General features: G+C 32.5%; 2 protein-coding genes across 3 annotated transcripts; both read left to right on the top strand.

Annotated features, from left to right (window-relative positions):
* Positions 5056–6814, top strand: LOC107632246 (alkane hydroxylase MAH1-like). Its single transcript, XM_016335949.2, has one exon. The coding sequence runs from the start codon at positions 5201–5203 to the stop codon at positions 6719–6721; it is 1521 nt and encodes a 506-aa protein (XP_016191435.1). The 5' UTR covers positions 5056–5200; the 3' UTR covers positions 6722–6814.
* Positions 11833–13753, top strand: LOC107628743. Of its 2 annotated transcripts, none has more exons than XM_016331327.2 (3): positions 11833–11990; positions 12339–12814; positions 12951–13753. In XM_016331327.2, the coding sequence occupies exons 2-3, from the start codon at positions 12341–12343 to the stop codon at positions 13356–13358; spliced, it is 882 nt and encodes a 293-aa protein (XP_016186813.1). In that variant the 5' UTR covers positions 11833–11990; positions 12339–12340; the 3' UTR covers positions 13359–13753. The 2 variants fall into 2 exon arrangements, with proteins under 2 accessions (XP_016186813.1, XP_020973700.1); XM_021118041.1 differs by lacking the exon at positions 11833–11990 and adding an exon at positions 12013–12168.

Below are 14451 nucleotides of genomic sequence, written 5' to 3'. Positions count from 1 at the left end.
ACATACAAAAATATAAATATTAAATTATAAACAAATTAAATCAATTCTCGTTAAACTGTAATTTAAGAGGATTCCTACTTTAATTTCATTGTGGACTTGCAAGACATTTTCTAGAGGGTCACTTTTGAAAGCATTATTTGCTCGAGTAATGTGGCATTTGATCCCAATTGCCTTCCTAAATCCCAACAAACTCACTTTGACATTTGGAAGTTGCAAAATGCCTCTAAATTTGGACAGGAGAAGCACTCCAAATTGGATCAAACTTTGACATGCTTAAAGCTCTTGTGGAGGAGGAAAGTGGAATAGAGCAAATAATAGATTACAAATCTAGAAGGTTTGTGTTTGTTTTTGAGAATATGACCAAATAAGATATTGAGAATAAGATATAAAAGATAAAGATATAAAATTTTGTATTATTGTATTTTATTTGTTGATAAATTTGAATAAATTATAAAAATAAAATTTATTCTCATTTTTGTTATCTAAAAAATTTGAGAAAAAATATAATTATAAAAAATTAACAAAAATAATAAAAGAAAAAATAAAGAATAAGTTGTGTCTTTGTTAGTATTTTTGTGTCTTTTTTATCATGATAGATATAAAAATATATTAATTTAGTGTCTTTGAACACAATGTTTCTGTCTATGTTTCATCTATCAAACACAATTTTCCTGTAAAGCTAAGATACAGTGCAATTAAATCTCTTGGCAGCAGGTTCACACAATTAGTGCAGGTCTTGTTGGTTCTTTTGGCTTGTTTCAGCTTACCCTCGTGTTGAAATCAAGATCTTTGAAAAAATAAAAGCAAATTAAACTTTAAAACCAATGAAAAAATTGGCTCACTAGATTACAACTTTACATGCATGGAGCAATATGTGAAACATTGAGGCTTTTCCCTCCGGTTCAATTGGAGCACAAGTGTACCATTAAATCTGATACAGTTACTATTCATGTTAATGCATATATATTAATATAGTATTTAAGTATATTTTGTATTGATTTCATATATTTATTTAGTCCGATATTTCTTGTTGTATATAAACAGCATGAAATAATAAACAATATCTGAATATCAAATTTAGTTTTGTTTATTATCATAAATTTTAACCATGATTACGTGAAATTTTAACCAGAAATGTGGATTTGGGAAGAAGGGAGCATATACCATCATATAAGTTTATATAAAAAAAATATAAGCTTCACTGAAATGAAGATAATTGCCATTGCTTTGCTTTGGAAGGTCGTTGTGTGTGTCAAAGTGTTCACACACGAAACATGGGTTGCAACTTGCAAGGTTACTTAAAAGAGCCAATTGATGGAAGCATGATCAGTATCATTGATTTTTCTGATTGTTGGTTGTTGTGTTGTTTTTAATTTGTGATTGCTACTTTACATGCAACTAGTATGACCTCTTAATTAACATGACATATTTATTGATGATACCAAAAAAATGGTCAGGAAAAAAGTCAGGGGAAAAATAAGAAAAAGATAGATGATGTTAATGGGTTTATCTTTAAACTAGCTTCAGACTTGCATTTTGCGTCAAATTTAATTTAGATGAATATATAAATTTAAAAACATTAATAAATAATAATTTTATTCGTTACATAATTTTTTTCATAGTATTTTATAAGGTAAAACGTATATATAAATCAAACATATCTCAAAATTACGTGAAAGTCTCAAATCAAAAAATGTTATGTGCATGTCCTCATGCATATTTTTATATGAATAGAATGGATAGAATTCGAATTAGCTACTAAATCTAATTGACAAGATTAGAATTAGTAGAAATTGGGGTAAATCAACATTACTTAACTCGATTTACCAACGAATGTAGTTCGATACTAGTAAATTGAATCGTGTAAATTTAATTTATAAGCAATGGCATAAAGTAAATAAATCAAATACAGTAAGTTCGATTTAGTGTGGTTTTAGGTATATAAAATTTTTTTATATCAAATTTCATATAATACTCTATCGTCCATTTTTTATAACTCATAAATATTTTGGAAAAAAATTGTGTATATTTTAGAAGGAGGATTTGTGGTATAATTTAAATAAATTTATTAAAAAAATTTATTAAAAATAATGTGTAAAATATTAGCAAGAATAAAAAAAAAGATAAAAGAAGAGACATGAGATTATCTATAAAAGATTAAAAAATATGAAATAGATATTGATTTATATAGTAAATCTGAGTAAAAAAAGTGAGTATAAGAATAAGAGAATGAATTCTATGACAATGATTTGAGAACGAGTGAATGATAGAATATATTATGTGTAGTTAATAATAATGAGTTATGATAGTAATGAATGAGAAATAGTGATTATAATTACCGAAAAAAATAATGCAATTCTAACCGTTTTTAAAAATATTATAGACAGAAAAGAAATTTAAATGGTAATGTAAAGAAAAAATAGACACCTCTATAATAATACTTATGTGACAAAATTATAGAATGGTAGAATGTTAAGTTGTCAACTTCTTATTTTGTGACAATATTAGTATTAATTTTTGTACAAAAATATTATTTGTACACAAAAATTAGTTATTAATGTATTTATGAATAAATATATGTGTAATTTAATTTATTTTTAATGTGTATTTATATTTTAATATGTATTTTATACTAATAGTTGATTTTAGTGTACACAACTACATAGTATAATCCGTTTTTAGATAGATAGATAGATAGATGCTCTTTACTAAATAAGGTAACAGAGTATATAGGATAATATATCAAGATTAAATCAAGATGATTGTGTTGTTTTAAGATTGGTTCCTGAGTTAGTTTCCAGAAATAGTCAATAAGAGAATTCTTGTTGCAATTCTGTTTTCTGTTAAGAGCTCTTTCTATAAATAGCTTGTCTTGTAGTTGTATCAATCATTCCTTTCAATACTAAACATTTCCAGATTACGTTTCTCTATCTGTTTTCAATCTCAAACCTGTTTTCCTTTATAAATCATAGGTGTTTTACACTTTCTGCTAATTGTTTTCAGAAAACACTACATTTCTTATTTTTCTAAATTGCATTAGCATTTGTCGTATTAGAACTTTAGTCATTTGTATTGAGTTATGTTATTCTCCTGATTATATATGTTCACTTAATAGGTAGATTTATAAGAAGTTTGTCTTTGAAAAGTTTAAATCATATTTTAACTTTCCAATTAATATACATCTAAAAGTTTAAGTGAAGTAGTTATTCTAAATTTGATTTAATAATATATATTTTACAGATTAAAAACAAAATACTATTATCCAAATCTCTTTTCACATATTTACTGTCTTCATCTAGTAATCTTTCTCAAGGTCTTTGTTGTTACCATGTTTTATATTCTCTCAATTCCTGATTCCTTTAACTCCTCTCAATTCCCAATAAGGCAGAAAGCAGAACTTGTCTTGCTCTTCCTCTACCAAGCGCCCCTTGCATTGGAAGTGATGAATGAAATAAATATCAAAACATAAATTGAGAAAGAGATACTGTATGATAATTTGTTGCACCGCGTAGTCATCTATTCATTTCAGCTGTTAATTGTTATTCCACGTGTTCGGTTGCTCCTCAGGAGTAGGTGTTGGTCGGGTGTTGGGTTGAGAGCAATTAGAGGTGTGAGGTACGCGAGCTTTACAAGAAAGAGTGCGGCTACAATTGTTGGTGGGTCGGCGGGTAGAGCCACCTGCAAAGATACTTCAATATTAAAGTAAGTATTCGTATGATAATGCGATTAATTAGGATAAGAATTGACATGTTTTGGAAAAGGAGTAAATTTTTAACTCTTTTTTTATACTTTGTATTCGGAGGGATCATCTTATTTGAATCTACTTTAAAGCTTCCACTAGCTGACTAGATCTTTTTTAGGAGGTAGTGTGACGCGTGGATCATTTTTAACTTATACGAGTGGCTAATCTATTAAACTATTCTAAGTTTTAACATTTTCAGAACAATTGTCTTAAATTAATTATATCTAATTGTTTCTAATAACTCTCATATTTTTAAAATAATTATACTTTTATCAAAATATTCTAAGCTTTATATTTTTTCTTTTTCAAAAAAAAAATAATAAAACCACTCCTCATTTAACTATAAAATTATAAATTAATTCTCTTATAATGATATAAAGTTAGCAATTCATATATAAAAGTTATGTGATTGTACTTTTAGAGGCAAGGGTGCATATGGCCCGACCCGGTCCGAAGACCCGATCCGGCCCCGAACGCTTTAGGGGCTAATTTAGTGTGATTTCATTGGGTTTAAGACCGGGTAAGGGTCTCAAAGATAGACCCAGTCATTATTTCGGGTCGGGTCCGGGCCATAGCTCGGGTCATCCGAATTCGGCCCGGTGGCCCGATCATCATACACAATTAATATTTTGTGTTATTAGTAATAGATGATGGCTATTCTTATATAGAATTTAAATATTGTAAATATTAATATTTTGTGTTATTAGTCATTTATAAGATTATAAGTTAATGTTTTATGTTTAAAATGCATAAGACTTTAGACAAATGCATAATATTGTGTTATTTGTATTGATTTAAATATTTGGTGTTAGACAATATTAGTATTGATTATGGTTACGCTATAATTTTAGAGAAGGGTTGGTTCTTGTTATATTTTTTTAAGTGAATTTTACTATGTGAATTGTGAAATAAAGGTGAGAGATTAAGTGATTTTTACATGCTAAAGACCCGGTTTTCACCCGATCCGAAGATGCGTAGGTTTCACCGGGTTTAGTATCGGGTTAGAGTCCAAAAATTAGACCCGGTCTATATTTTGAGTCGGGTCTGAATTAAGCCAAATCCGGTATGGCCCGGCACATGTACATCCCTATTTAGAGGTGAGTATATATATATATATATAATATGAATTTAATTTTTATATCCGTTAATCATCTAAATACATGCATAAATCTAATTGAATAATCATATAAAAATTTTTACATTGATAGTAATTAAAATTAAACTTATTATTCTATTTTTTTAACTTAAAAAATGTCATCTACTTCTATACTCTAAAATTACAAACATTTTATGTTAAATCCAAATCCAACCTTAATTTAATCAAACTGCATATTTTTAAAACCTTATTTACTAAATCATTTACTTCTAGTTATCTAAACTTTGTGCCTATAAATTGATGAGAAAAACCACCCATTCTTGCACCTCAACACAACTTAGAATCAAGCTCCTTCAACCACCATGATGTACTTCCTAGATTACTTTGCTTTATTTGCAGCCATCATCTCATTCTTTTCCATCCACATTTGGAGGATCAATAGAAACTTACCTATCCCAAATTTGCCCTTATTTGGAATGCTACCAGCCGTGTTATGTAATAGTTCCAATATTCATGAATATGCGACCACAGCTTTAAGATACTATGGAGGTACTTTTAAGTTTAGAGGACCCTTGTTCACAAACATCAACTTTTACTTCACTAGTGATCCTATGAACGTGCACCACATTACAAGTAAGAACTTTGCCAACTACGGCAAAGGTTCTGAGTTTCATGAGATCTTTGAAATTCTTGGAGATGGAATCTTTAATGCTGATTCAGACAAGTGGAAGTACCAGAGGTACATGTTACAATCATTGTTTAAGCAAAACATCTTTGAGAACTTTGTTAAAAAGGTCATTCATAAGAAATTAGAATGTTACCTACTTCCACTTCTGAATGACATTTCAGAATCAAGAACTATTGTGGACTTGCAAGACATCTTTCAAAGGTTCACTTTTGACAGTATTTGCTCCATGGTGTTGGCATTTGATCCCAATTGCCTTCCTAACAAGCTCACTCGATTCCCTGAGGTTGCTGTTGAGAAAGCTTTCAACAAAATGGAGGATACAATTCTCTATAGACATCTGGTCCCAAGATGGTTCTGGAAGTTGCAGAGATGGCTCCAAATTGGACATGAGAAGGACTCCATTGCTATCCTTCGAATTGTCGAGCAATTCTTCCATGATCGTATATCATCCAGTCGGGAAGAGAAAAGTGGATTCAACTACACCAAAGATGATGAATCAAACTTTGACATGCTTAAAGCTCTTGTAGAGGAAAGTGGAATGGAACAGGTAGATCACAAGTATCTAAGAGACATTGCAGTTAATCTCTTAGCTGCTGGAAGGGACACAATTAGTGCAAGTCTATGTTGGTTTTTCTGGCTTGTTTCAACTCACCCTAATGTTGAAACCAAAATCCTTGCAGAAACCAGATCAAACTTCAAAACTAATGAAGAAAATTGGCTCATTTCAGGGGTGGAAGACCTTGACAAGCTAATTTACTTACATGGAGCTATATGTGAAGCTCTGAGGCTTTTCCCTCCGGTGCCATTTGAGCACAAATGTGCCATCAAATCTGATATACTTCCAAGTGGAGATTGTGTTGATGCAAATACTATGGTGTATTACTCCATATACTCAATGGGAAGGATGGAACACATTTGGGGAAAAGATTGCTTGGAATTTAAGCCAGAAAGGTGGATTTCGGAAAAAGGAATCAATATACAAGTACCATCATACAAGTTCATGGCTTTTAATGGAGGCCCAAGAAGTTGTTTGGGCAAAAATATAAGCTTTATCCAGTTGAAGATCATTGCCATTGCTTTGCTGTGGAACTTTCACTTCCAAGTGGTAGAAGGAAATTCCGTGTGTCCAAGTGTTTCCATTGTGCTACACATGAAGCATGGGTTGCAAGTCAAGGTTACTAAAAGAGGCAGTTGATGGAGTATGGGACATTTCATCATTGACGTTGTGTTGTTTTTTTGTTTGTGATGGCTACTTCGCATGTTTTGTTGTTTTTCTATTTGTGGTTGCTACTTCACATGCAACTAGTGTGACTACTTAATAAGACTTGTTTATTTAAAATATTAGGTGTACATTAAAAATTAGTTATTAAATTAATAATATATATTCGTNNNNGATATTTAATTAATTTATTTTTAAATATATATTTTATATTTAATTATATATTTTATACCGCTGAGTGATTTGATAATTGATTTTTGATGAATAGGTAACATAATTCTCTATTTATTGATGGTGTTAGCCCTGTGCGCTTAAACTATTAGATTTTAAGTTAACGATAAGATAAAAATATAACAGTTATTTATTAATGGTTCCAGATGAATGATTTTTAAAGTTTATTCTCACTACTAATAGTCAATTAATGTATATATCTATATATGACTTAAAGAAAGAAAAAACACTATATTAAAGATGGTTGGTACCAATAATGTAACTCTCAGTGTTGTTGAAACTAATTCCTGTGTGGACAAAGGGGGCATAGTTATAAAGAATGGTGGAAATGGTAAAAAGCAAAAGGAAAAGGAAAATGCAGAGATAGGTCACAAGAGGGGAACTTCAAAGAGGAAATCAAACTTAAATGCAAAGGTTGAAGCTAAGAGGAAAAGAAAATCAAGGCAAGATGATGAAAGCAGCGGATAATACTATTCAAAAGAAGAAGTAAAAAGGGAAATGAGCCAATGGATCAAGCTCCTAAATATTTCAGAAAAGTACATGGAATCAAGAGGTGATTAGCCAAAAAGTAAATAATTTAATTAATTTATAATTATATTTAATTAATTTTATTTGTTTTTAATTTATAATATTTGATATTAATTGCTTCCCACCCCAAATTAAAATTATGAACGATACATTGGAGAATTAGGAGCGGGGATCACGGAACTTTGCTTCCAACAATCCCAATTCTTAGTATATAAAAAAATTTATAAAATATATAAAAGAACATCCATTTAGTATGAAAAAAAAAATATTCTGGTACTTAGTAGAAGAAACATCTTAATGTCTAGTATAAGTACCATCCACATAGAGGTTTTGGATTCACCCAGAGACATTTGGCTAATTTTTTGTTGATACCTCTTAGTTTCCTAGCATTGTTGTTCAAAATATTGTCATGTGCATGCATGCAGCATGTCAAAGATCGTGAGTACAAGAAGAGGCAAGAAAAGTCCGATGGACAGTATGAATCAAAATCGCATTTTCCAACTAACGGTGAACCAGGTACTATTCTTGATTCCTCTTGCAAGAACACAATACCGCCTAGTTTTCTTCATGGGAAACTCTACGTGGTTCTACTTAGAAATTACCCATGAGTTCACTAGACAAGTCAAGATTGCAATGTTGTAGAAGTATTGGTTCCCTTGAATTAAATGTATCACATTGTAGCAACTAATCGTATTAAATGTATAATTTACTCACAATTCTTTGATTGTAATATGAGTTATGAAAATGGATTTTAATTTATGAATACTTAAAATACAGCCACGTCAGTTTGGCCCGAAAACAATTTTAATTAAATGCTATTGAGAAAGCTTTCAACAAAATGCTATCCTCCACGAATGGTTATGGAAATTGCAAAGATGGCTCCAAATTGGACCATGTGATAATGTAATCCAGTGCAAGTCTATGTTGGTTTTTCTGGCTTGTTTCAACACACCCTAATGTTGAAACCAAGATCCTTGAAGGAATTAGAGTGAACTTTAAAATTGACAAAGAAGATTTGCTCATTTTAGGGGTGGAAGACCTTAACAAGCTAATTTACTTGCATGGAGATCATGTTCCGTCAATACTATGGTGTATTACTCCATATACTCAATGGAAAGAATGGAATAAATATGGGGAAAAGACTGCTTGGAATTTAAGCCTGAAAAGTGAAAAGTAGTAAATCTTGAATAAAGGAAACAGTATACACGTACCATCGTACAAGTTCATAACTTTTAATGCAGGCCCCAAATCTTGTTGGGCTAAAAAATAAGCCTTATCCAGTTGAAGATCATTGCCATTGCTTTGCTGTGGAACTTTCACTTCCAAGTGGTGGAAGGATATTCTGTGCGTCCAACTCCAACTGTTTCTATATATTGTGCTACACATGAAGCATGGGTTGCAAGTTAAGGTTACTAAAAGAGACAATTGATTTGATGGAGTATATATAGAACCTTTCTAGGGTAAAGTTTTTGAGAAGACATAAAAAACAAATGGGTATTGTTTTTTATTTTTTAATTTGTTAAAAATTTTAAAAATATTTTTAAGTTTTATTTTATTTTAATTTTATCCAAAAAAAAAATTTATTTGTAATTTTAGTTTAATTATTCTATTGGTCTTTATAATTTTACTAAATTTGTAATTATATTTTTATACTTTTTTCTTTCAATTGGTCTGTATGTTGCTTTTAATTTTATAATTAAGTTTTTTATAATGTGAAAAAATATTAGAGTTAACTGAATATTTCTTTACAAATTAAAGGTATTCATAATTAAAAACCTAATTAAATCTTTGAACGCATGTATTTTGTGAGAAATATTCCGTTAATTTTAACATTTTTGACATGAAAATGATCTAATTACAAAATTAAAAGTATTGTAGGGACCAATTGAAAAGAAAAAAGTATAGGAACCTAATTAAAAATTTAGTAAAATTATAGAGACTAACAGAGTAATTAAATCATAAATTTTCAAAAATATTTAAGACCAATTTAATAATAATGCATGATAACTATGTCTGATTTGTTTATGTTAAAGCTTATTCTTATGAAATTATTATTGAATTGGTTGTAAATTTTTTAAAAAATTAATTGTTAGAAGTAAATTGGACATAAATTAAAAATTTTTAAGACAAAATTAAAATAAAATAAAATTTTAAAATTTTTTAAAATTTTTTAATAAATTTTAAAAATAAAAAATATAGTTTATCCAACTTTTTATCATTGATTACCCATGAGAGATGAAAATGCTGACATTTGTACCCATGAAAGTTCGAAACTAATCTTGTACCCATGATAGATGCTGTCCGTGTGACAAAAGTGCCCTGACTTGGATCTAAGCTTGGTTCGTGGGTTTCCGAACCTACGTGGCACTCCCAACCCGCCCCCCAAATCTGAGCCAACCATTCACCATCATCATCTTCATCTTCTTCACCATCACCATCACCATAACCTCCATAACCTTCATCACCATCACCTCAGCACCGCCACAGCCACCTCCCTTCACCACAACCTCCGACAACAACCCATACCGCCGCGCCCCTTTCTCTTCTTCTTCCCCTCTCCGCATACATTTTTTTTTCAGCATCTTCGAACTTCCTCCACCTAGCCTCGATCTCTTCCCTCTCTAAGACTCCAAGCAACTCTATTCCCTTTCTAATATAACCTTCACCGTAAGGCTCACCAAAAGTCCCATCGTACCTCAACATTGAAGTCAAAGCTAAACCAGTCCCACACAATTCACTCATCCTTTTACCTTCATTTGAATCCAAAGGCACTAGTGCCTTCTTTGGGGTACTCTTCCCAGCCTTCTCATCTTTCTCACTGAAAACCTTCTGAAAGATGGATATGGACTGTCACGTGATTTATTTGGATCCTCTTCATCGGAGCTGGCGGCGTCATCATCCCGTGCCTTCTTCCCACATTTTGGTTGGTTCGAGTGGTCGATACTGTTCTTGGCTGCGCGCTTTGACCCGGATTTGGCTTGCTGACAGCAGACGAAGGTTGAGACTTCAACTTTGAAGAGGGTTTAGCGTTTTCCAATTGAGACTCAGGCTCAGGCTTGGGCTCGGGCTCCGAATCCGATTCGACTTCAGATGAAGAAGACGAGGGTTTGGAAACCATTTGCGGTTGAGGCTTCTTGGGAACCAGTACGTGCTTGTCACGTTCATCTTCGCCTTCATCTGTGTCTTCGTTGGATGAAGCGGAGCTAGGGTTCGGACGGGGGAGTGGTGACGGGTTGGAACGCCATAAGGATGCTGCGGAGAAGGTTGGGTGTCGCGGCTGTTTGGTGGCAGACGAGAGGAGACCCAGGAATGGAGAAGGTGGCCGCCGCCGCTCTGGGCTTTGGTGGAGAGGAGGAGCTGACGCTGTGGTTTCTGGGCTCAGCGGAAGTGAGAAGAGGGGAAGAAGAAGAGAAAGGGGAGCGGCGGTGTGGGTTGTCGCAGGAGGTTGTGGTGAAGGGAGGTGGCTGGCGGTGCTGAGGTGATGGTGATGGAGGTTATGGAGGTTATGGTGATGGTGATGGTGATGGTGAAGAAGATGAAGATGATGATGGTGAATGGCTGGCTCAGATTGGGGGGAGGGGGTTGGGAGTGCCACGTAGGTTCGGAAACCCACGAACCAAGCTCAGATCCAAGTCAGGACATTTTTGTCACACGGACAGCATCTATCATGGGTACAAGATTAGTTTCGAGCTTTCATGGGTACAAATATCAGCATTTTCATCTCTCATGGGTACAAATGGTCATTTATTCAAAATAAAAAATATAGTCAAGTTTTATTATTGATTTTCTTAATTATTGGTTGTTATGTTGTGTTGTCTTTTAATATCTACTTCATATAAAACTAATATGACCTCTCAATAAGATTTATTTATTGATGATAAAAATAATTATAAAAAAATTAAAAATTTACATGCAGTTATTAATATTTATTATTATATAAAATTAATATTTAAAAATGGTTCGAAATGAGCAATTTTAAAATTTTTTACATTTTAAAAAGTGGGAGACATTTTCATATTTTTAAATTTAATTAATAATTTTTTTTAGATATAAAACCATAGACCTATTTATCATTTATTAAATTATCGGCAAATAATTTAATTAATCAATAAGAACTTTGTCAATTAATCAAATTTTAATATAAATAACAATAAAAGATATTAATCAGAGGGACTAATAATACTCTTTCGTTTATTTATTTTTTTTCTTAAACTAAGAGTGAGACTCAAATATGTAACTTTTATTATGTGAGTATAGCAAAAGATTATACCATTTGGGCATACACCGATATAAAAAAAATTAGCCATAAATGATCAAATAATTTTTGAAAATACATAAAATGAAAATATTGCAATTTCCAATGAATCAATTGACGGTTGACAGTTAGTCAGGTAACGCCACTTCCTTCCGAATTCCCTGTACTCTGAACAGTTCCAATCAGCTTACGCTTCATTTGGGCATCGAAGCGGAACCCTAAAATTCTAAGGTATGGTGAAGCCAACGTTCTCTTTTTTCCTTGTCTCCGTGCAAATTTTACTTCTTACTAATTTGGAGTTTCTTCGCCCCTTCCGAAACCTATTTTAAATGTCAAACAACACTGTTCTGCGAAACCCTATTTCCCCCAAATTGAAGTTGTTAACATTATTTTGCTACTAATTCCACGGGTAAATCTTAATTTCACTGTAAATTTGCTTATTTTTTGTTTTTCACAATCTTCAAAAACAAAATCACCATGCTTGCTGTGTGCTGGAAAGTTGGTGTATTCTGTGTCGGTGATTCAATTATTGTTCCTGCTTGATTGTAACCTAAAAATGCTTTCTCTCTTTGATAATAGGAATGGATACTTCTGTTGAGGGAATTAAACGTCAGTTACCGTCATGGATGGTGAAGAAGGTTGGTACCAATCATGTGAGTAACTCTGACAATGTTGGTGAAACTACTTGTTCTGTGGACAAAGGGGACGTAGCTACAGAGAATGGTGGAAATCGTAAAACTCAAAAGGAAAAGGAAAATGCAGAGATAGATCACAACAGGGGAGCTTCAAGGAGGAAATCAAACTTAAATGCAAAGGGTGAAGCTAAGAGAAAAAGAAAATCAAGCCAAGGTGATGGAAGCAGCGGTAGTACCATTCAAAAGAAGAAGAATAAAGGCAATGGACCAATGGATCAAGCTCGTAAGTCGTCTAGAAAGAAATGCCGAAATTTAGAGGATCATAGACGTGATAGTACTGATGTAATTCCAGGTCAAGCATCTGATGATGAAAATGATCTGGAGTTGACGGTGGATGATTTAATGACCATAGCAGAACAGGTAATTTTCTTCTCTGTTAAGATTGATGGAGAAAATTTGTGTGTTTTGAAAGTTTGCTCAAGTAATCTAAATCGAAACATGTTCACCATTTTTGTCATCATAATAGAGCATTCAAACTATTGTCATGTGCATGCAGTATGTCAAAGAACATGAATACAAGAAGAGGCAAGAAAAATCCAATAGACAGGGTGAATCAAAATCTCAAATTCCAACTAAAAGTGAACCAGGCACTGCTCTTGATTCCTGTTGCAAGAACACAAAAACACCTAGTTCTTCAAGGGAAACTCTATGTGGTTCCACTCGACCTGGTAAATTAATTACTACAAGCACTTTTCAACAAGCTAATCCTGCTAAAGAATTTCTGGAGATGTACTTTGGTTTCAAACCCCTCGAGGAGGAAGAAAAGCAATCTGTTGTACATAACTTAGAATTTACCTATGAGTGCACTAGACAAAGTCAAGATGATCATGTTGGAGAAGAAGTGGTCCCCTTGACGAAGAAAAAAAGCACTTTGAAAGACAAGGTTGCAATGTTTCTTGACTAAAACCTGTTAAATCATTCGAGAAGTTACGTTTTATCCTAGATTGGTTGTAAGTCAATCATTTTTGCTAGGGTGTAAAGCTCCTCATACCTCAAATTCTGATACAATGTATTTGAAATGCTAAACACTCATCGCTAGGGGACACAACAGTAAAGCATTTTCTTTGACACATCATGAGGCAATAGGTTGTTAGACGCAGCTATTGTATAGATTACATTGTACATTATCATCAGCTCAACCGTAGAAGATAAGGGAACACATAATAAACATATGAGCTCTTGTTTTTCTGTCATCTATAGAGAACTTATAGTTTATATTGATCCTATATGATTAACTTTAATAATTGCAATGACTGTGGAATATGCATGTTTCTGGCTGATTATTATACAGTTCTTACCTAGTTCAGATTAGTTAATTATCAATGGAGGAATCTTCTTGTGAATTTTTCTATATTTTGACATATAATTTAATAATAAGAGATTGGAACAATTACATCAATAGTATGTTCGGTCTATCTCATTGATAAAGTGGGGTTTAGTTCTGTTTGGCTAACTTTAGACATTTATCTAAATTATATTTAGAGTCATAGCCAGCGAAAGGAGGACCATGTGTTGGGGTAGAGTGCTTTCTGTAGTGCCTTAAGTGCAAAAGCAAAATCTATTTGCATATACATGCTTTGGAACAAGACTTATCTCAGACTTTACATATGATATTGGCTCTTTTGTTTTGATGATTTTGCATGAATATGATCATGTTCTTTATAGCTCTATGTAATCAGATTATCTAATTTTCATTTTCTGTGCCTTTGTATGCATTTTGTCTGCTACCTGCAACACCTGCCCTTGAGTAGAACAAACAACCAAACCTTTCTCTGTCTCTACAATTTCTATTTGAGTTTTGTCTCTCATATAGCTTTAGAGATCTGAATACCACTCTCACATTGGATAACTTTATGTTGGGTGCACAATCATTCAATCGTCTTTACTTGATACAAAGTACATCCATATTTGTTTAAGAGATGTTAATATAGAATAGGAAAGGATAAAACTATGTTGTTCTGGTGCTTCTACTTGGGTGCATTGTAAGCACTGCTCAC

This window comes from Arachis ipaensis, chromosome B03, assembly GCF_000816755.2.
Source record: "Arachis ipaensis cultivar K30076 chromosome B03, Araip1.1, whole genome shotgun sequence".
Lineage (NCBI taxonomy): Eukaryota > Viridiplantae > Streptophyta > Magnoliopsida > Fabales > Fabaceae > Arachis > Arachis ipaensis.
This window is presented reverse-complemented; position numbering and strand designations above follow the sequence as displayed.